At 35.2% G+C, this 24,263-nt stretch overlaps 2 protein-coding genes across 2 annotated transcripts; one reads left to right on the forward strand and one right to left on the reverse strand.

Moving 5' to 3' along the window:
- The first annotated feature begins 7,835 nt into the window (after positions 1 to 7,835).
- LOC131157797 (uncharacterized) lies at positions 7,836 to 8,390 on the forward strand. The gene has a single exon (XM_058112188.1). It carries the CDS (start codon positions 7,836 to 7,838, stop codon positions 8,388 to 8,390), a length of 555 nt encoding a protein of 184 aa, XP_057968171.1.
- Positions 8,391 to 9,987: 1,597 nt separating this feature from the next.
- On the reverse strand, positions 9,988 to 22,299 carry LOC131157008 (protein FAR1-RELATED SEQUENCE 9-like). Its single transcript, XM_058110822.1, has 4 exons — positions 21,820 to 22,299; positions 21,648 to 21,744; positions 10,366 to 12,440; positions 9,988 to 10,265 (listed from the first exon to the last, which is right to left on the reverse strand). Exons 2-4 carry the CDS (start codon positions 21,682 to 21,684, stop codon positions 10,176 to 10,178), a joined length of 2,202 nt encoding a protein of 733 aa, XP_057966805.1. The 5' UTR covers positions 21,685 to 21,744; positions 21,820 to 22,299; the 3' UTR covers positions 9,988 to 10,175.
- Positions 22,300 to 24,263: the final 1,964 nt, after the last annotated feature.

Below are 24,263 nucleotides of genomic sequence, written 5' to 3' on the forward strand. Positions count from 1 at the left end.
ATGATCTCAACAATTCTTATACTATGGTTAGGACAGTAAAACTTATACCCTTTAAACTTTTTTTGATAACCAATAAAGTACCAGCTTACAGTTCTGGAATCCAATTTCCTTTCATGTGGATTATAGATCCTAACCTTTACTAGACAACCCCAAACATGAAAGTGCCTTAAATTTGGTTTCCTTCCCGTCCACAATTCAAAAGGAGTTTTCTGAACTATCTTACTAGGAACCTGATTAAGCTCATAAACAACTATTTTAAGGACCTCCATCCATAATGAAATGGGTACTCGGGAATTATTTAACATATTTCTAACCATTTTCATAAAAGTATGATTATGCCTTTCAGCCACACCATTCTGTTGAGGCATACCAAGCATTGTGTATTGTGCACAAATACCATGTTCTTCCATGAATTTAGCAAATGGTCCTAGACATTGTCTAATTCCATCATACCTACCATAATACTCACCACCTTTATCAAATTGAATGTTTTTCACCTTTCTATTTAATTGTCGCTCAACTTCAGCAATATATGTTTTTAAAACATCTATTGCTTGAGACTTTTCATGCAACAAATAGACATAATCATAACGTGAAATATCATCAATAAAGGTGATAAAATACTTTTTTCTACCTAAAGACAGTAAGTCAAAAGGTCCATATATATATCAGTATGAACAATCTCCACGAGATTCCCACTTCTTGTGACTCTTTTCTTTGTATGTTTGGTTTGCTTTCCTTTAATGCAATCAACACATACATCGAAATCAGTAAAATTAAGATTTGATAAAATCTCATCTTTTACTAATCTCTCCATTCTCTCTCTGGATATATGACCCAGTCTTTTATGCCACAAGAAAGAGGAATTTTCATTAACTTTGCCACGTTTAGTTCCAACATTATGATGTAAGGTGAGGAGTGTTTCAGTAAACTTTTCATTAAGATTAAATTTATACAACCCCTCAGACAAAATACCAAAACCAACACACAAGCCACTTTTCATAAGACGAAAACCTTTATATTCAAAATACAAACCATAACTATCATTATCTAGTCTTGACGTGGAAATTAAATTCTTAGAAATAGTTGGAACATAAAAAGTATCGAAGAGGTCTAAACAATGACCTGACTCTAACTACAACTGAAAGGTTCCAACACCAACAACAGGTACTTGATTTCCATTCCCCAAGACTATAAAGTGGTCATTTTCCTTTATATTCAGGATTGTAAGGTATCCCTGTATCGAATTTGAAACATAAACAGTAGAACCAGAGTCAATCCACCATGTGTTAGAAAGAACTTGTGTCATGTTAGATTCGAAACATACATAAGCTAAAAGCTATCTCTCTTTTCGAATCAAGTTTTACGCTTCGGGTAGCTTTTCTTTAAATACCCATAGCCACGACAGAAATAATACTTTGGCTCATTATGTTCCTTCTTGCGAGCCTCATTACCATGAGAAGTACCCGCTACCTTCAATGGATCTTTCTTTAAACCTTTCTTTAATTTCTTTCCTTTACTTCCAATTGCATGACTCATGACATTAATTGAATGATGTCCTTGTTGTTTAAGTCTTGCCTCTTCTTGAATTAACATGCTCGCCAATTCACTCACATTTCACTTTTCTTTCATAGTGTTATAGTGAATCTGAAAAGTCTCATACTAAAGAGGCAAAGAATTCAAAATAAATTGAACAAGGAAGCTTTTATCAACATTCATTCCCAAAGTTTTTAGTCTAGCAGCTAGATTAGTCATATCCAAGACATGTTCGTTCATTCCTCAGCTACCATCAAACTTCATGGTAGTAAGTTCAGACATTAACCTCCTTGCAAGGGACTTGTCTGCTGAACGGAACCAATCTTCCACAGCCTTAGGATATTCCTTTGCATTTTCTAGTTAAGGAAGTGTTGATTTAATATTGTTTGTTATACACATCTGCATGAATATAATACTTAATCTGTTTGACCTTTCTCATGACCTATACAAAGCTCGCTGCTTCGAACTGCTTGTTTCAGTAATAGCAGTCGGTTTATCTATTCGTAGAGTCAAGCCCAGATCCAGAACACCAAGGTGAAACTGAATATGTTTATTCCAGTCAAAAAAATTTGTTCCATTAAAGATCAGAACAAAAGAAGCTAGCGAATGTAGTGAAACAAGAACAGACATTGTTATAAAACGATCACAACATTAATACTTTGAATAAAACATTTCCATTAGTAAATTGCTTTTAATCTTTGGATCAAATTATGCAATATACTAATGTTCACATTTACTGGTGATTTACACCCATCCAAGCATAATTGATAACCTTTTAAAGTTCGATTGGACTGTCACCTTTGGGCATCCATCCCAATCTCACTACCATTCTTTCAATTATCCTAACTAGTTTAATGATTACTTGAAATTTGGTGCACCTTTGGGTCAACCGTAATAATCAAATAATCATTCTGTAATAATATTTAAAAAAAAAAACATAATTCAATTCAATGTTTATAACTTTTCTTAGTAAGATCACTTTGGTGACAACATGTTGATTACAATATAACATTGATGGATAAATATCCAAGCAAAAATCTATCCATACTAAAACCAAACAATAAAGCATGCATAACGAAAAATTCCCAGACTGTTATGACGTCTTTTGTTGAGGTGGCGCTGATAATGTGTCGGTGGGGCCCAGTGATGATTGTGCTAAATTATATCAGGTAAATTCTCAGGTAAGTAGGGAGTCACAATGGACCGCTTAAGTCCTATTTTCATAGACAAAATTTACCTTAGATATGTAATTAGCATAATATACCACATAATCGGTCTTAATGTAAACTACTCTTTAAAAGCATATAATTAACCATACACACTTAAATACAATCATTCACCCAACTATAAGAATTTAACATGCTTACTTTTATGTAAAATTCAAAAATTCATGCATGCATACATACAATCGATCACCCAATATAAATAGGTCCATAACATGGTCAACTTACTATTATAAAACATATGAGAGTTCCACACTTAATCAAATAATAAAATTGTTTGCATGCATTTTCATTTAACAATCCACTTTAGTATCACTGTATATGGGAAAGCCATCAACGGTTTTAGGATGTTAGCAAGTTCACGATTTCAGAACTATGATATTTCAAACCAACAAAACCCAATAAAACTGGAAAATATCATATAAATTTTTCGATATTATACGAAACATTAACGAGATCGTAAGGGGTTAACAGAAACGATCTTTATCATAAAAGGAAGATCACAATAATTTCAATATTGCTCTAATACCACATGTAAATAATTATATGTTATTATTTACTATAAACACAGAATCTTTAAATTATCATGATCTTCACATATATGTTACCTTTATATGGAAAAATAAGAAAGTCATTAAGTCACATGCCGAAATCGTTCATGGTGTATGTCAATCGAGAAGAACACTCGTAGAAATCGTAGAAATCGTTTCTCTCGCTTCATCCTAATCTTTTTTCGTACTCCACCAGATTTATGGGAATATGGCTAATGAATAGAAAGTTAAGGCAGAGAAAGGACAATTTCTATATGCCTTACTTTTAATCTATTCTATTACTTTCCAGATATTTTAACAATCATGCTACTCCCCATAATAATAGCTATATATAGATTCATAGGAAACTCTTCAACTTCTAACCATTATATCTTACATTAGTTAATCAATATATAAGATTTTTCATTTTAGATAAGACCTTTCATTTCCTTTATTATAAATCATTTCATTTCCCTTATCATATGGTGCACTTATCTTTCATGTGGGACATAGAAATATTCTTACAGTGCCTTCTCTGGAAAGAAGACATGAATGAAAAAACAGTTGTGTAAAAAGGTATAATGCAAGAGTATCTAAGCAAGGATGAAGTAGGCATGGACTTTTTCCATGACAACAAACTTGCAAAGGGGCATCATGATTCTCACAATGTTATGTTTATGCAACATCTGAGTGTGAAACAGACACCATACAACAAAACTTGACAACTAATTATAAAAATGTAGAGAATTTCACTTGTGAATTTATGTCACAATGAAAAGGTAGAGTTTATGATGAGTGCTTGTATACATAGTTGGACCTAAGGTTTAATGGCTTAAACTTTTGGGTCAAATTGATACTCACTCATATATAGCAGATCTACTTATAAGGACTCTCTCAATCCTAACAAGTGGTATCAAAGTCAATAGTTCAAACTGACTCGAGTGCTCATGCACGTGTTTTTGCATATGTTAATCCCATAGAAAAGAAGTGATGAAAATTTCACTTGTAAGTTGAGTGGCTGATGAGTATTTATGTGTATACTCAAAATTGGGTGGTTTAAGCGGATAATTAGTGTTTATATATATAATTGGGCTCAAGATGTGATGGTCATCCATGTATATTATATCCGTTCATGAAGACTTTCTGCTCAAAAAAGGAAGAAGAAATAATCTACCTTGAAGGAAAGGAAGGAAGGAAGCTGCTTCTGGCTGAAGCCCAACAAGGGTTGCATTATTATATTCATGTTCCTCTCCTTAATGTAGGGAGATAGAATTTGAAAAATTGATGGATTAAAAGCTTGAAGGAATGGAAATGAATGGTAGATGCCCTAGCTAAAAATAATGGAAGAGGATGGAAATTTTCCACCCTCTAGGGTTTCCAACACTGTTTAGGATGCTACTTGAAAATTCTGTTTTGTTAGTCCACCCTTATGTTGTAAATCAAAGTTTGGCGACGAATTTAAACCTAATACTAAAATTCAACAAACACTTTATTCGAAGGACTTGAGTTTGATCACTTCAAATGATTTGAGAACTCATGAACAGATAAATTATAGAAATTTAACAAACCTTGTGAATAGTAACGTTAGGAAAAACATTAGTGTTACAACAATGACCAAGACATGGATGTTAATTTACACTGATTCGTCCTTTTACTGCGTTTGAGAGTATGAATTTCGAATTTTAGATTTGAATTTTAAATTAATATTTATTTATTTTAATTTTGCGTCATGTTAAAACAAACTTTGATTTTTGATTGTATTTAATTAGAGAATGAAAATATAAGGGAAAATGAATTTATTGTTTATTTTTTTTGTTCTTTTCCTCTTCACATTCAAAATTCTTGATCCAAACGGAGTATAAGGGGTCGTTTGGATCAAGGATTTTATTTAAGAAAAGGAAAGTAAAGGAAAATAAAGAGAAAACTCATTTTCTTTTATATTTTCCTTTTCTATTAACATATTATTATTTTTATTAAATAAATATGACAAAAAAGAAGTTAAAAAATTATGAAGGGCCATCAATTAGTTGTTGAAAACTATTTTTATTTTCTCAAAAAATTATAGAAATTCTAACATACTTTTTAATTTTGTACTAATTAAAAAGATATAAAAAATGAAGTGTTTGTTTAGTTGAGCAAAATAGTTTTCCATTTTTTGAATTTATATTTCAAAATGATTATAGAAAAACAACTTAACGAGCAATGTGTAATAGATCAGTTTTTGCACTGGATTAGTTTTGAAATTTATTTTTTTGGGTTATGCATTTTTATGTATAGTTTTTCTTGGTTCTATATGCACTCAGATAATTAAGTCATGGATCAATTTTCTTTAAGCAAGTTATGTTAGTTAAATGAATGGTTCAATTTTGTTGATCATCTTTTGAGTTACTACATGCTGCTAAAAATGAAGGAAAATTTTCTAAAGGAAATAAAATATCAAAGAATCCTCATTTTCATGTTTGGCAGTTAAAAAATTAGAAAAAATAAAAATATGTCAAATTTATATATAAATTTTTGATTTTACACATCATTAATATTTTTGTGCACCGGGCTGCCTTTTTTTTTTTAATTAGTAGAGAAGGAAAATATTAAAAAATGAATTTATTTTTTACTTTTTTGTTCTTTTCCTTTTCACACTTAAAACTCTCGATTCAAACGAAGTACAATGGTCCATTTGGATTAAGAATTTTACATAGGAAAAAGAAAGGAAAGGAAACTCATCTTCTTTTATATTTTTCTTCTCTATTAAATACTATCAAAAAATAAAGTTTATTTTAATATGACTAAAAATTAGAAAAAAAATTAAATATTAATGATGCGTATAGTCAAAATATTTACTTTTCTCAATAACCAAACGTAAAAATGTGAATTTTTTGATATTTTTTCCCCTTTTCTTAATATTTTTAGAATTTCAAACGAGCCTAAATGAATAGAAATTTATTTTATTTTTTAACACTGCCTCTGTGTTAGGGAGTGATAATGTAATGGGAAAAAGGGGGAGAGAGATACTGTTATAATTGTATTCTTTAAGGATTTAGAATGAATATATGATTATTTGTGTCAAAGTTTGTATGATTATTCTCTTGAATTTGAATAATACAAGTAGTCATTTTCACTATAGTGTTTTGTTGCCTTGAATTGTGATATACCTGATTGTTGTAGTCTTATTCGGTGTATGTGAATATATTGCTCGTGTGATATCATATTGTTCCTTGTTTCTCTTGAGTATTGAGACTCACTTGATGCTCGTGCTTGTAGGCTTAAAACGTGTAAGGTTTGGCTGACTCATCGGGGGAGAGCTCTCAACGAATGCCACACAATCCTTACTTGAGTTTCATTTTGGGGTCCGTGACACTTACTTAAAAGCACTTATCCTGTTGCGGATATTTTGATTTCCATAAGTGCAAGGTGTCAAAAGTGAAGATTGTGAAAACTGAGAAGTGCATTTTTGTTTTGTTATGAATGAGCATTTGCCCATCATGGTGGACCCGTGGCAAGCAAAGATTAAATAGGCATGAACTTTTCCTGCAAGGATTAAAATTACAAGGGGCGCCACTTGAAAATTTTGGTCTAGCAGACCCCTATGTTGCAAATCACAAATTGGAGATCGAAGTTAAAAATAAAACTATAAATATCATGCTATATTTAAAATTTGGTTCATGATATCAGTAATATTTTCATGCAATGACATTTTGGAAAGTCTCGTTCTTCAGATTTTTGCAAATGAGATGTCAGTCTCATGGAGACATATGTTTAGTCCGTATTATAAGAATCTCATACATGTTAAATGAACATACCTATATTAGTATTTGATCAAATGTGAAAATCTCAATAAATTTTGAGATTTAGATTTAGACAAATTTCAATATAATTTAATACAAAAGAATAATTATATTTTCAATATAAAAAAATCTACTAAGAATCGTACCATTTCACCCAAGGGTTTGAGCCCAACTATTTGAGAGATCAATAGCTTTATCTCACTTATTGAAACCACAAAACAAAGAATGTTATTGATTTGCGTTCTTTAAATTTTTGAAAACAATGAATCAAAAGGCATGTTGTGTTAGATTTCATTTCCACTTTTTTTGGCTCTCTCTCTCTCTCTCTCCCAAAAATTCCAATGCAGTGAACCCAGAGGTAAAGATGGGAAAGGAAACCGCAGGGACAAGCACACTTTGTCACGAGTGTTTAGAAACTGCAAGGGGGTGGAATCTCAATCCTTCACATGTTGAGAGTTGACTACACACACAAACGCACACTATTATTTTACCTTATCCTTTGGCAACTCTCTTCTATTGTTTTACCAATGAATTCACCGTCCAATTTTGCTAATTTGGCTCTATCCCAACGGTCAAATTACACCCACCTTTCAAATTTTCAAACCCACCAAAACAAAAATGTCACATCCCTTGTCCTCTTACCCCCAACTAGAACTGTTCCCTTCAATTTTGAATACACTCTCCCTCCCCCTGCTTTAAATTGTGATGGATCCCGGGATATGCTCTGCAGCAAAGTTCAGAATTCAGAGAAAGGGTGTGTGTAAATGGGGAATTGTTCTCTAAAAGGGGGTACCGGGAAAGGTCCCAACTGCGTCCGGATTGTGAAGGACAATGGAGGCATACTAGAGCTGGAAGGTCCCACACCAGTTCAAGAAGTCCTTGGAGATTTCCCCGGCTATGGTGTTTTCTGGCAGGGCCAAATGTCATCGCCGGTAAGTGACTCTGCCCAACTTCTCAATGGCCAAGTCTACTATCTTCTTCCACTTGTGAAGGAAACAAGGACTCAGGTCTCTGATACGGGGCAAGACAATGAGTGGCCTAGTCGGAGGGAGCTTCTGACATCGAGGGAGTCGCTGGAAATGGCACCTGACCCTTTTACAGGCTCGTCCCTGGAGGTGTTGCCGTCACCGGGGAAGGGTGTTTGGAGAGTGAAAGTGGTGATGGGTAGCAAACAGTTGGAGGAAGTGCTGGCAGAGGAGGTGACCATGGAGGCTTTGATTCAGAAAACGAGAATGGCAGCTGCAAACTCATCAGCTGGTCTGGTTCCTAGGAGGACAAAGAGCCACTGGGGAGGAAGTTGGAAACCACCAGCCCTCTAAAGTGTTCTTAAAGCCCCCACTGTTGATCGGAAATAACCATTGTACTTCATTTTCTGCAAATGGCCAGGATCAAGAACAGAATCATATCTGATAGATGGAAAAGATAATCCCAAGAAGCAAACAGAGTGAACATCTATGTTGTTCTTAACCTTTTATTTTATAGAATGGTGCCTTGTAGGTCATAGGTCTTTGTGACCATGTAAGATATGTATATTGAAAAAAGATACCATTAGGAGTGATTTTATATATATAGGTATGTATGGCTGCGTGCATTGTTTTAAGTTCATTTTAGGTCTTTGTTTTGGTGAGGCAAACAAATAAATGTGGATTCTCCTAGAGCGTGTGGTTCGATGCCTAAGGTTTACATGATTGGATTGGACCAAACTAGAAAAGACTGAGCCATCTATAATTATTATCATGTCTTATGTTTAGATGAATACACTCATGGTAGGCCCATTGAGAATCTCATGAAGATGTACTAGAAAATTTTCCCTTTCAATTTTTTTCGTCCAATTGAAAATGCCTAACTTTGAGACTCCTGGTTTTAGATATGGGACCGAAGCTGTTGGTGGCAGTGGCAGAGAAGACATTTGGGGCCGGGAAGGGGGAGGACCCTTGTACATTTAACTTTCTTTCCGGTTCCCTATCTTTTTTCAGATAGAAAAAGAAAGACAATTACAAATCTCCAAGAATAAGACATTCTCCTAAAAAAACCAGACGAGCTATTACAATAAAGCTACCCCCTCCAATCTCTGGAGGTCAATGAATGAAACTCAAAATACTCCAACAAAAGTGCCTAAAGAAAGGCCAAAAAATAACTCCATCTCACATTAAAATACTAGGTGTTGATAGTCTGTTGGCTATCATAAAACTGATAAGAATTTAAGATACTTGGTCAATATTTGAAGCAATTCTGTAACAACTCTTCAAAGCAAATTGCAGGCAGAGAAACCTTCAAAAGGAGAAATTTTCACGGCAAACAAACAAAATAGAACATAAAGCCATCAACTGCAATTTCCTTGCAATTTTGTGTGTACAATAGTAGAACCTTCTGAAGTTTCTTCTGATCAGCTAGTACGCAAATTCGTTTACTTTATGTTTGGAGAGGCATTGAATTTGAATTTGTATTGAATTTGGGTATAATGTAATATAAAATTATATTAAAATTTATCTAAATCTACACAAACCAAATCTGAGGTCCGAAATCCATGCTCTCAAATGCAACATTACCGAAACATTAGTTAAAACATGGCTTAATGCTCTGCAGACATCCCTGAAAATTAATTTCCTTCTACTGGTTGATGCTTGCTCCTCTTATTGATCTCTCCTCTTTTAATTGAAAGATGGAGGGAACACCCTAACAAAAGTATTCAATGAACACCCTTCACATGCCCCACAGTTACTCCATTCTTCTGCCACACGGCTTTCAACATCATTGTCAACTTTTTTGTGTTGTCTCTCTAGTATGAGGTACAATGATTTTTCGCAGGTATTTGAACAATACACAAAAATTATTTTATAACAAAAAATTCCATGGTTCGTAGGGAAAAGAATCAAGACTCATTCTAATCCAATGACAAGTTACTTGGACACATGGTTTTCTATCAATCAAAACTCCATTCACAATAATACTTAAATACATTTGCAAGTAACATCGGGAAAAGACAAAACAAAACAATGCAATAAATTATAAGATAAGTACAGGTATGATTACTGTCAACTACTTATTCATCGCTTAACTACTTACCTAATTACAATCTGTCACACAAGATTATGGAACAACAATCATAGTCCATCTTGTGACAAACAATCCTCAAGCCCTTCAAAATCACTTGGCACGTTTGAAGTCGGATATTGATAAGAGGATGAAGATCCCTAAAAAGAAAAAGAAAACAGAAAATGACAATTATGCCTTGAAGTGGGAAAATAGTCTCAATCATAAAATAGCCTGCACGCGCACACACAATATAAATACCTGGCTCAAAAGGGAAGTGAATGGCATGTTATGATTTTCAAGCGGCTGGGCAGGTTGGTTATCGTCATCAGCACAAACCCGGGCCGATTTCTGTTTTCTAATTTCATCCATTAATGTCTCCAAATGTCCCAATGCAATTTTGAATGTATCTTCATTTTCAGCAGCCAAAGCAATAACCATCAAAGCTTTTAGCATTAACTTGCCAAAATGATTGTACTGGGATAAATTTTCTGGCCCCCAAAGACAATCACTTTGCATAACCTCTACCTTAGCACCTTTGGTCCATCTCCTTAAAACGTAAGCGCTGGGAATCTCTGAAATGGTTATATTAGCATTCAAAACACACAATGCATGTCGGCACAACCACCCTTTTGACTCAAACAACTTACAGCTGCAAGTAATAGCACAATCATTAGAGTTAAATCTCACATGGTGTCTTTGACCATCCTGACATGCTAGAGTGTAGTTGTGAACTGTTCCAACACTAGAAGTGTTCAAAACCCATTCGGACATACTCTGCAAAAATTCATCCTGGAACTTATAAAATATGGCATGGGTATACACAGAAGCTGCATGTGTCAAAATTTTATTATTCCTCACAAATAGTTTAGGTTTATCCTGTGAATTACAATCATCTTGCACTTCAACCTCCCTCATCCGCTTCACCTCTTCTTCATAGCAATGCACAAATTTAATAAGGTCCATTGTATTGGCTGATATTTGTTGAAAAACATTGTATGCACCCTCACTTCTCTGGAGGGACCTAATGTCAAATGAAAAGATGTCACGACTAAAGGCTGCACTCCATTTAAATCTAAGTTCATATAGTCCTTGAAGCCACTTATTGTCGCTGGTGCCCCATTTCTCTTCCATTTTCTTCCAAGTAGATTCAAATTCTTGCTCCGTTTCACAACCATGCAAGAGTTTAAAGAAATATTTATCCTTAAATTCTGGTTTTCCAAATAGATAAGGGATGTTTTGGGCCGCATTTTTTGCAATATGCCAAACACACAAGCGATGTTGTGTATTAGGTAAAACTTTTTGAATGGCATTTGAGATTGCTTGGTCTTGGCCAGTAAAAATAATTTTAGGCACCTTATTTCCCATTGCCTCCAAAACAGTTTCAAACAACCACACAAATGAATCAATAGTCTCATCCAATAAAAGTGCACAACCAAACAAAACATTCTTCCAATGATGATTGACTCCAACAAATGAAGCACATACCATGTTATATTTGTGAGTGCGATAAGTTGTATCAAAGAGAACCACGTCTCTAAAACAATCATATTCAACTTTGGACAGACTATCTCTCCAAAAAAAATTAGTCAACCTACCTTCCCCATTAACTTGCACTGCATAAAAAAACATTGGGTTTTGCATCTGCTTGCTTTTGAAATGATTTAACAAGCTTTGACTATCAGCACCACTGATTGTATTTGATCTGTGAGATAGCCAGTCTCCTGCACTGATAGTGCTTGATCTTAGAGATTGCCTATCACCTCCACCAATAGTATTTGATCGTGATTGCAAAACATTCTGTCGCTTACGCATTATTAACCCAAAATCATTTTCCTCTTCAGCCTCATTTGCTGAGACTTTGTGTGCCTTGGTCCCTCCCATGCCAGCTTTTGCCATATTAGCAAGAACACCTTTACAAGGATCAGATACCATCCTCCCACATCTTATTAAATGTTTTTTATTTTCAGGGATAAACGCATGATTGTGATCAGAATTGTACTCCAGTACCTCAAAAGCACCATTTTCTACTTTAAACTTGATACGAGCAAGGCACCCACACCTTTCTTCTAATCTCTCATACTTCTTTTGTTCATGGGCTGGAGTAAATGGAGGATATCCCTCACAGTTGCACACAAAGGTACGTCGCGTGATCTCACCCTTGGCATTCCTGCAAGTTTTATCCTTCCGAACTCCAAAACCCTTACCTAATGCATATGCAACATAAGTGTGATATGCTTCAAGCTCACTAGGAAAAACCATACCAACTCTGAACTCAAAGTTTTGCGGAAGATCATCCAAGACATGGGCAAGGTGCTCATCAACATTGTAGTATTCTACAGTTAAAGAGAATAGCTTCATTAATATTAGTACACTTACAAGAAGACTAAAAGATCTTAGTGATATAATTCTTAGTAAAAGGAGTAACACCAATAACAAATAATCAATGCCAAAACGTACTTCCCTGTAGAATAACTTCTTTTTTAGAAGAATAAAAAAAACTAGATGACAAAAAATGGAAGTTAAACAATACTTTTGAATTTCTTGTTCCATTCACCAAATTAGCAATTGAAATAACATATTAGTACATTTCAAATCATAAAAAAATAAAGCATAGTTCACATTGGATAAATTTTCATTCACATGATAGAATTTTTTTTTGGCTAAAAGAAAAAGAAAAAGAAGAAACTTAACTGGCAATTCCAAATTCCTCTAAATCAGGAATATGCAACACAAGTTCTCATTTGACATTTCTTATTCTTTTGAGTTTGAAGAATAGTATCAAAATAATTTATATTCTAAAACTGATGTGAACTGAATGAGACACAACTAGAGATGAATTAAACGGTAGTATATGTAGGCAACAAAGTGTGACGTTGACATTGAGTATTCAAGAAATATAAAAAATCAAAGTATTTCAGGAAAAAAAGGTTCACCTTGAAGATGCAAGCATTTTACTATAAATAATGGCATATATAAATAACTACAACAAACAAAAATGCATTATATAAATCACATTATCTTATGTATGCCAATCAATGTTATCCATCAAATCCTAACAAGTTCTCTATTTTGGGCCTGGCATACTAATATCTTGTGTCAATTATTGAAAAGGTTTAGGTTACTGATATTAGAGGAGATGATACGCTCATTCTTTAACAAAAAAGCTAAGGTCCCTCGAATTTGAGATTAAGGTTTTACATCAGAAAAACTAAGGCCATATCTCATAAAGTGTTGATGTCGAGGAGAAAACAATTTGAGAATGAAGGTGTTAAAAAAAGTGCAGGGTCCATCCCTGTGTGAATTTTAGGGGGAAAAAGTGTGAAGCAATGGGCTATGACTTGCACAACAAGCCATGCTGCATCTCCCCAAAACTCACATGTGCATACCCACACGTATGAGGAGGGGAAAAAAAACGGAAGGAAGAAGCAAGTGGCAGCTTTTGTATGGTGTGATAAGAAAAATTGGGAGCATAGCAGTCAAAGGTGCAAGTCACACTGAGGCGTACAGGGTACCTACAGCCAACGTGCACAATGCACACACTCACAAAGAAAGTGCTTCCCAGAGAAAAAAAAAAAAACAGCTGTGTTTCCAGAAAGAACAGAAAAAATTGGGGAGAAAAAAAAAAAACCATAAAGTGGGCTCAGAGCAGCAGAGCAGTCCACACACACAAAATGGAGGAAGAAAAGAAGAAGAAGAAGAAGACAGAGAGCAGCAAAGCAGGATTTCAGGAAAAAAAAAGGTGCAGAAATTCCAAAAAATAGCAAAATAAATCAAAAGTGGGTGACAACAGCTCTAACTGAAAGCAGCAGAGCAACAGAATCACTGATTTTGGCCGAAGAAGAAAAAGAAGAAGAAAAGGAAGAAAAGAATGAAAGTGGGCCTTCAAAATCTAGGTTGGACTTCAATCGCAGCTCTGCCTGTCTTGTGGAATGCTCAGAATTTTTTTTAAGGCAATGCTGGCCAGCTGAAAGTTGAGAAACATTAAATGCAAGATAAGATAGAAACTATCTTTTTTTTTTCACCTTTTTCAGCATACACACAAATCAGATGGCTGAGATAAAAAGGAAGTGTGAGGTAAACATTGACGAGGCATGCCTCACAGCTCTGTGTGCCCCAGTGCACCTCTTGAAGATCACCTTGCCTCAACCCCTATGAGGTGCAAGCCTCATCACCCCAATGCACTTCATGCGTAGACACAACTTTGACTACTATGATTGGAAGGCTCTAAGGTTTCTTGGCTAATTGTTGGTGGTTCAAGCATGCTGTCCTCAAGCCTGACACTTTGCAATCCCCCGATTCCCCCCACAACTCTTCATCTTGGCAAAGCAAAGAGATTTTGTCAATATTTGGGTGTTCCCAAAGTTGTTAAAATCTTGTTGCTGAGGTGAGATATTTCTTGTACTAGTCTCGAAGTTTATTTGGTGATATTTGTGGCTTCCTGATTGTTTTGTACCCCATGTTGGGGCAGAATTTATAAAGATTTCATGTCCTCATCATACGTAATGGACTATCTTTCAGTCTGCCCCATGGTGTTTCCTTCTGTGAGACAGGGTTTTTCAACATTAAATCTATTTTTCTGTTACATTGCTTATTTTTATTATTGCTGGATAGTGATTGAGTGGTGATTTGTTTGGATATTTTTGCTTGAATTACTTTTTTTTTTTGTGTTCGTTATTTATACATAACTATGTTATTTGTTGTTCCTAGATCTAAACAAGTTGTTTCAAAGCAACGTAAGGTCAGTGATTGAAGTTGGTTTGTATGAATTAAATGGAGGGTACTTCCAGTACCATGATTAAAATAAACGATTCCAATTAGGCAAGTTGAAAAATTGTCCAATTGGACCAGTACTGTTGAAGGTGAAAAAAAAAACCTGATGATAAGGAAGATTAAAAAAGATGAATTGGAAAGCCATTAGCACCATTAGATAATGGTTGAATTTCATTGTTTACACCACATGCAGGACAAGACATCTGCCGATGATATATGAAAGAAGCTAGAGAATCCTTACAACAGAAAAACAATAGGGAACAAAGCCTTCTTATTAAGGAAGCCTGAGAATATGAAGTACAAGGTGGCCTTCCCATCACCAAGCACCTGAATGAATTTCAGAGTACAGTACATTAGTTGTTGCAAATGGTTGTTAATTGCTTCATGGTTTGGTTGCCTCGAATTGTGTGATTGATTGTGTGAAGCATCAATGGAAGAGCCATGCCATGCACTAAATACCAAGCGAACTAATGTGCTAGAAGAGCAAGCTGACACTATCAACCATGTGGTCATACAGATGGCTCAACTTACGAAACGTGTTTGTTTATTAGAGGGATACCAAAAACAACAAGAAGGTTGAATTGGGGAATTGTCGGAAAATTTCCGTAGTAGGATAGACGCATTACGACACATGACTTACTACCAAGATGAACCAAATGGTTTGTGCTCTAAAGAATCAATTCTAATAAGGTAGATTATGATAGAATAATGGTGCCAAAACCGTGAGCATACACTATGATAATAAAGAATTAAAGAACTTCTTATTTGGCATAGTACAATACTTTCTCATGGTTAAGACTGACTCGGAGGAGGCGAAGTTATACATGGCTACTATGTACTTAAACTAAAGATGCTAAGTTGTGGTGAGTAACAAGTAGAATGAAATTTAGAACAATCAGTGTGTAATTGATACTTGAGGGATTTAAAGAGAGAGCTCTAAGGCCCAATTCTTTCCTAAGAATGTGGAGTAGCTTCTCAAGCACACCAGTAGATTAATAGAGTATCTGAAATAGTTATGTGCTCTGATGTTGGATATTTGGGACATGTCAAAGAAAGATAAAGTGATTTATTTCCTTGAAAGTTTGAAATTAGGACAAGGGCTGAAGTGAATCAACAATGAGTTCAAGACTCGCCTAATAAACAAAGTCTACAGACTACTGCAGAACGTTGAACTAACTACACTGGAGAGAGTTCTTATTGCAGAACACAGAACCAACTATACTGGAGCGAGTTCCCCATGGCTAAGGAGAGTGGCTTGTCAAGTGGAAATAGCAGACAGTCTCTTAAGAAGGGCAAACCCAAAAATAAGGAAGCCAATACCAAGGCATCAACCTCAAAGGAAGCACCCTGGTCTCGATCTTCCAACAAACCGGATGATAAGCATAAGATTGCATGCTTTTTTTGTCAAGGCCCTTCTATAGTTGTTGATTACCCTCACAACTCATTGCTCAATGCCTTGCAAACTTCCACTACCTAGGAGACACAAGGACAGGATGAGGATAAGAGGAAACCCCGAGGATGGTGCAATGCGGTTACTCAACGCAATGGAGAAGCAAATGAAAGAACCCAAGTTTTGCCCATGCTAAAAGGTTATTTTTGTGGATCTATGGATCAATGGAAAAAGCACCTTCGCTATGATGGATAATGGAGCTACTGATAACTTTATTTCACGTGGCAAAGAGTTGATCTAGACAAAGATTCAAGGTGCATAGAAGTAGTTAACCCCGTAGCTTAACCAACATTAGGATTAGCCAAGCAAGTGATTATGAAGCATCGGCAGTGGTTCGGACATGAATTTTGTAGCCATTTGAGAGCTGATTCCAAAGTGATACTTGGAGTGAAATTCTTACGAGAGCAAGGGTGGTCTCAATGCTGTTGGTTCCTTTTGCAGAAAGCATCCTTTCATGGTGCAAGTTGTGATGAAGAAAGGAGATGATGAAAAGTTCATCTCTACCATGCAACTCAAGAACAGATTAAGAAGGGGTGAATCAACTTACCTTGCCTCGTTGGGGTTGAATGAAGATGTAAGAAGAGTTGATGCCGCCATCCAAGAGGTGTTTTGTGACTACCTTGAGAAGTTTGTCATAGAATACTTTGATGACATTATTGCCCATAGTTTCACTCTAGAGGAACATTAAGGCATCTATGGAAGGCGTTTGCTAAAAAATAACATCATTTATGCGAAGAAAACGAAGTGCTCTTTTACTTAAAGGAGTATCAAATTCTTTGGTCATGTGGTTGAAAAAGGTCACATCCAGATGGATATGTAGAAAGTGAGAGCTATTCAAGATTTCAAGGACCCAACAACAATCAATGAGCTGCGTTCCTTTGTTGGATTCACCAAGTATTATTTCTTTTTATAATAAAACAAATCTATTAAAAATAAAACATAATTACAATGAAATGAGGATAATAAATTTCCCAATTAAAAGCACAAAAAAAAAAAAAAAACAGGGAGGTGGGGGGAGAAGTGAACTAACAAATTACATCAAAGCTGCTTTCCAATCCCTTTGAATGTTGACAGTGAAAGACCCCCAAAAAACCCCAAAAGAATGAGAGCAAAAAGAAGCAGGGAAAATAATTTTCTTCCAAAGCAATCTCGGCAAAGTCTTCTAAACTTTAAAAACTCTAGCATTCCTTTCCAGCCAAAGCAACCCCAAGATTGTAACAACAGCATAAGTCTCAAAATATCCTCTCTCTCCTTCTCAAAATCCCAAAACTTCACTTTCAAAAAATCATGAATTGTAGTCAAAGTGACCCAATACTCACCGAAGCATGAAAACAAATTGTTCCACATGCATCTTGCTACCTTACAATGAATGAACAAATTGTTCCACAAGATTCGCCAATTATTGTAAGTCCACTGTGGGGTGGTCAAGGAGGACTGCTCCATTAATCAAATTATTGAAGGAAGATCATGGGTAAATCAGTACACAAGAGTGCCAAGAAGCCTTTGACAACTTGAAGGAAGCCATGATGAGGGATCTTGTACTTAGACATCATGAAGACCTTCGAGGTAAAGACATAACAAATTATGCCATTGTGAAGTCTTGCTACAAGATGGGCATCTTGTTAAATACTAGAGTCGCAAGCTAAGTGAACCTAAGCGCAAGTACATGATTTAAGAAAAGAAGTTGTTGCCAATGATTTCATTGCATTCATGTGTGGTGGATAATCTACTTACGTCTAAGTTCATGACGAAGGATAACTCAGTTATCAGTCATTTCTTTACACAACCTAAGTTATCCACCAAGCAAGCTCGTTGGTGAGAATTTCTGGAGAACTTTGATTTCTCTTTCAAGCACAAGGAGGGGCAAATAAACAAAGATGAGGATGCACTAAGCAGGAAGGCCGAGCTTGCTGCCTTACAAGTAGTAACTCACTTGAGGATAAGGTTACCACAACGATGCGAGAGTGCATTAAAGAGAACCTTGTCAATTGTTCTATAGTTGCCCAAAACCTCATGAAGATGGTGGAAGTTCTAGCTAGAAAATAGTTAACTGCTAACACATGGTAACCAAATCTTCGTGCCTCGAGCTAGTGATCTAAGAAAGGCATTGTTGCAAAAGTATCATGACACCATGTGCATAGAACACTGAGGATGACATCGGACTCTAGCATTATTGTAGCAAGGTACTACTAGCCACATATGTGAGATGAGGCAATTGAGTATACCCGAACTTATCTCACTAGCCAGCAAGACAAGTTTGAGCTGAAGAAGATTGAAAGGTTGTTGGAGTCTCTTCAAGTATCAATGAGACCATAAGAAAATGTCTTCCTTGACTTCATCACCAACCTATCCAAAGTAGAGGACAAAAGGTCTATACTTGTTATAGATAGGTTTTTAAAGTGCAATATACCAACGCCAAATTACAGCTCAGAAAGGAACAACATAATTGTATTTACACATCATGATGTATTGGGTTGTTCCTCAAGACATTGTCAATGACCGAGACACAAGATTCTCAGGAAACTTTTAGATAGAACTTTTTCGAATTCTCGATTCATAATGACACTTCTTTAAATTACCACCATTAGATAGATCGACAAAAAGAGAGATCCAACGGGCCATCAAAGGAATACTTATGCTATTTTGTTACCACCAACCAGAAGAATTGGATGTAGCTACTTGATGTAGTTCATTTTTATTTCAATGCCCAAAAGAGCTTAACAACCAACAAGATTCCTTTTCAACTTGTTACAAGCCAACAATAATTGTTACCTCGCATTAAATGAGACAAAATAGATGGAAGAGCCCAAGAGCGTACATCTTCACCAAAAATGGTGACAGAATGCATAAATTACCTAAGCCTACAATCTACATAGAAAAAGCTTCAATTTGATTAAGAGGAGGCATTTCAAGTGATAAGACCATTGCATTTCATCATGGATAATTTGTGCTTGTTAAGCTCCATGTAGAACAAATCAAATCACTACAAGGTCAAGATAGGAGGCTGCTTTGGAAGTGTGAAGGACCATTTGCCATTTTGGGCAAGGTCAAGATGGCCTCTTAAAAGGTTGATCCTCTTGGATAAAGGAGCAGCCAAAGTTTCAATCAATTGTCTTAAGTCATTTAAGGCTAACACTTAAGATCCAATCCCAAGCCAGCCAGGAAGATAATTAAAAAGCAACAAACAAGAAGTTAGACATATCCTTGCAGACAAGAGTTCACATCATCAAGAAGAAAACAACAGAAGTTCTTAGTGAAATGAAAGGTCCTTGGAGATGAAGAAATGAGTCACACGTTAGCAGAAGGCATGCAACAGTTCATGGACAAAGTCAAAGAGCACCCAACATCTACAAGGACGTCAACCGCATAAATGTGGGAGGATGTTTCCAATACTTACCTATGACCATTTTTTTCTTATGCATGTTGGGTGTGTAACCACAATGTAAATACTAGTTTAGGTTTTATTCTTTGATTAGAATAATGTTTTAGTGAAAATAGTGTATGAATCATCAATTAGATTGATGTTTCTTTGAGACGAAGTGAGAGTAGCATAGAAAGCTCTTTAGGAGAGGGTGATTGTTCATCAGTCATTACATAACTCACTAACTTCTATAATCATGTTTAGCCTGGCTCCCTCGCTAGACACACATCGCCTACAAAGGTGTAATGATAAGAGTTGTGGGCACAACTTTTCCATCCTTGAAGACAGTCTCTCCTTTGTCTGTGAGGTCGATGATTGGACATTTGGACCTTAGAAGGAAAAGCATCAATAGGAGGAAGGCCCATTTATCTTTCCATTGAGCTAAAGCCCTAGATTCAAAATAATTGACAAAGAGCAAGCCCTAACTTGTGGATCCATGGACAGCAAGAAATGACTCACTGATTTTTTCTTACCAAAAAAAAAAAAAAGAAACACTGATTAAAAGGGGTCGACTCTGAAACCGATTCTTGGGCAAACTATTCTAAAATAGTTTTCATTGCTGAGTTTGCTTTACATGTTTACTGCTTAACTCATGTTTACATTTGCTTTTGCTTACTTTGTATCGATGGTTGCAAATTTATTATTGTGGTGAAATTGTGGTTTACTTTAAGATGACTAGACAACTAGTGTTGCACAAGATGGAGTGTTCAACCCGTGGCACTATGGCTTATACAACCACCAAGCCTGAACCCTCCTCCCCCCCCCCCCCTTTCCTCCCAAAACACCCACATTGACACACATGAAAATAGTGAAACAGAAAAAGAAAAAAGAAAAAGATAGTGGAAGAGGTAAGTGGGAGATGTTGCACAATATGATAACAAAAATAAAGAGAGCTATTGAGTTTATCTCAGCTAGTTGTTAGTGCTCCAAGCACATTGTACTAAGGATACAACTACAAATTCGACCATGGCTCTTCATCTTTGCATAGCTTGAAGACATTATAGGATTTGGGTATTTTTTCAATTGTGAGAATCTTGTTGCTAGCAGTGAGATTGTTCTTGGCAGCTTGTTTGGTGATATTTGTAGTTTTCTCACTGTCTTGTACCATAGAATGGAGCAAACTTGGGAGGATAAATTTTGCATCCCATTATTACATAGTGGAGTATTTTTCATTGTGCATGTGGTTTTTCCCTCCTTAGAGAGGGTTTTCCACGTCAAAACTTTGTGTTATGCTATCAAATTATTTATTTTTACTTTTACTGGCTTGTAATTGTGCATGATTGGCTTGGATATGTTTGCCTGAATTACTCTATTTTTTCCTACTTAATTTACACAACCACTTTTTGTAGCAGGACCTCAAAAATAGGACCTCCTCCCTTCCCCAATGAATGCTAGTAATATTGAAAAGGAGAAGTTTATTGCTGCAATCAGTTCTCACTTCTCATCCTCCTGCAACTGAAGAAGCATTTTTTAATTCATTATTTGAGAATGACACTGTTATTTGACTTCCTTCAAAATTGAGAAAATTAGTTAAACAGCAGATTGATGGGAAGGCGAGGGATAAACAGTTTAAAGCGCCTTGCCTTCTTGCTTGGTTAGTTATTCACTTATTCTGGATGGGTTTTCTTCTCTGCAAACGATGATGGAATCTTCCTATTGATGATATTGTTTGGCACTTTTTGTATGAAATGATAAAACACCAAGAGTTTAGCTTTTCAAACACCCCTTTTCAAATCAAACTTAGTACGAACCCATCTTTTAAAGGCTTACGTTCACAGATCAATAGGTAATTGGTCATGATGAATTCTGTTGGACTATTAATTCATTGACCATTACGATAAAAACATTAACATAAAATAATTTTCAGATAAATTTATCTCGAAAATGCGAGGACTGTACCGTCTATCGCCTGCTTGCCTGCATTCGACGCTCTCATTGTGGTTGCTGGGGTTTCGGCTAGGAGCAAAAAGAACTAAATAGCTTTGATTCTCTCCCCCTGTTTCGTATCAAAATCAGGGTTAGGGTTTTCAGTATAAGAGAAAAATGGCAAAGAGCTAAAGAAAGAGGCTACTTTTCGAGGAAAACGGGGCTGCAGTCGCCGGAAATTGTGGATTCCAGGTGGTCGCCGTCGTTTTCCCCTCGTCAGGCCTTCCCGTGAGATAAGGATCGAGAAATGTAAGTGGGGAATCGAAACGATAGCTCCGATCTCCGAAGCTCTGACGCTCTGAGCTTTGCTTTGGCTCCAAACTCTCCAACGAGGGAGAGACAGAGAGAGGGAGCCCTTCTGATTGGAAATACACTTCAAAATTTAATTAATTTTATAATTATTAAACTCAAAACTTTTTTTTTTTTTTTACAATGAAAACCTTATGATTTAATTTAGTTATAAAAATAAAATTGTACAAATCTAGAGCTTGATTCAATTAAATTTAATTTTTTAAATAAGTAATTTTTTAAAATTGAATTCCAAAAATTAAATATGTGAATAGTTTGAGGTTAATTTAAATTCAAATAAAATCAAAATCCGAATCCAAGTCACAAATAAGTGACAAAAGGAACTAGTAATTTTTTTATCTTTCATCACATAAATTGCTACTTTAGAAATTAAATTCATCAATGAATTTAATTTTTTTTTATTAATTAGTTATTTTTATTAGATTAAAAATATTCTACCAATCATCAACCTCATATTTGTGATTAACTAAATTTCCACTAATATGTTTAACACTATTAATCTTTCAATTGGATTTAGGTTATTCGATAAAGAAAATCATGCAATGTTTAGAATCGCTAAAATGTTATCAAGCTCCTTCCGAACCAAGCGCATATGCCAAAAACATCAAAACCAACATTCAAATATATAAATTTCAAGGAATATTAGACGATCCCATTTTTCTACTCTCGGTATCTCAGAAACTCTGATCTTTTGGGTTTCTCAGGATCTTCTCGTCGACGAACACAGATCACTCATTGACGAATCCTTGCTATCTCCTCGTCGACGATCACAAGGCATTCATCGACGAGTTCCTGCTGTGCTATTCCTTTATGTTTTTCTTTCTTCTTTGTTTGAGGAAACCAAAGTATAAGAGTCATACTACAAACAATAAATTAAATGTGAATTTATCAATCAACTTACCAAATAAAAGTTTCAAACAAATTTATGTGATGAAGTTGGCTCTATAGAGCACAAAATAATATTATTATTCACTAAAATTATAATGTGCAAAAAAAATGAACTGTAAGAACCATTAGTCTAATTGTTATCGATAAAAAAGCTACCTGATCACCTAAGAATAAATATTAAAATGCACATGTTAAATAGGCTAACGTCACTACCTGAAGGTGTCTCGCCCATATAACACATGAACTATCTCACTTCAATGTTTTCGATTCATTCTTTTACATTTTTATATTTTCTAAATTAATTATTTCTTTATTCCCAGAATTTATCAAAATTTTGACAAGATTCATATGTGCTTAGAATATTTCTATATTTTGTGTATATGAGTGAGACATACGCTTTGGAGGTTCTACCTCCATAATAAGAATAACAACAAATTATTAGGCTACTAGATCGATTGAATAAGTACAAGTTAAATTGACGATCGAACCGGTGGCGTCATAATAATAATAATGTTATTATTATTGAAAAATGTGAGAATATATTTGAGGGGGGGGGGAACTAAAGAGAGTATAAAACAACAAGAAACACCATTTTGTTATTATTATTAATAAACTATCGTTATTAGTACATTAGAATATTATTATTAATGACAACTAACATATAATTTATACAATTAATTTCTTATTTTTTAGGAGTGCGCAAGAATTTATCTCCCATAAAGTTTGGCTAAAAGTTGAGCAAAATCTCAAATGCATCTCATGAGATTTGGAAAAAGGGTCATACATCTCCCCTAAGGTCTTAAAACTCCACAAAACTCTCCCGAAATTTACTAAAAATATATAAATTTTATTTTATATTTGACAAAAAAATTAAGTCCAAATATCACAAAAAATTAGATATTATAGGATGTGTGAATTTTTTTTGAAATTTTACCTTTTTGCCCCTCAATGCTCCTAAAATGCTATTTTGGTATGAGTATAGCATTCAAAAGAAAAAATTCAACTAATGGTTCATTAGTAAATTTATATTTTTGAAAACCACTCACAACTCTCCATTATCAAATTTAGTGTTGTGAAGCACACAGGCTGTGCCTCACAACTTGTTAATATTGAGCTAAAGAGTGTAGAGTGAAGCTTAATTAAAGCAACTTGGTCTAGTGGTAAGGAAAGAACCTACCAACTAGTGTAGCAAGAACATTTATTTATTTATTTATTTATTGGTGTATGGGGCCAAGTTCACCTAGTCTTCATCCCCCAATCATACGATGATTTTGTGTCTATTACCATTTCTTCCTCCTGGTTTGAGACCAATTATTCAGAACGATGGGGGTAAACTAATGAGCTCAGATATTAATGAACTATATAGAAGAGTTATCATCAAATGTTAGAGAA

Source organism: Malania oleifera, chromosome 6 (assembly GCF_029873635.1).
Source record: "Malania oleifera isolate guangnan ecotype guangnan chromosome 6, ASM2987363v1, whole genome shotgun sequence".
Lineage (NCBI taxonomy): Eukaryota > Viridiplantae > Streptophyta > Magnoliopsida > Santalales > Ximeniaceae > Malania > Malania oleifera.

Bases quoted from the DNA above. Each gene is read 5' to 3' on its own strand.
- LOC131157797 (XM_058112188.1), top strand. From the start codon at position 7,836: ATGGGGAATTGTTCTCTAAAAGGGGGTACCGGGAAAGGTCCCAACTGC.
- LOC131157008 (XM_058110822.1), bottom strand. From the start codon at position 21,684: ATGAGAGCGTCGAATGCAGGCAAGCAGGCGATAGACG. The intron at 12,441-21,647 runs GTACAGTCCTCG...CTTTAACTGTAG, and splicing joins AGGCAAGCAGGCGATAGACG to AATACTACAATGTTGATGAG. The intron at 10,266-10,365 runs GTATTTATATTG...TTTTCTTTTTAG, and splicing joins TCACTTCCCTTTTGAGCCAG to GGATCTTCATCCTCTTATCA.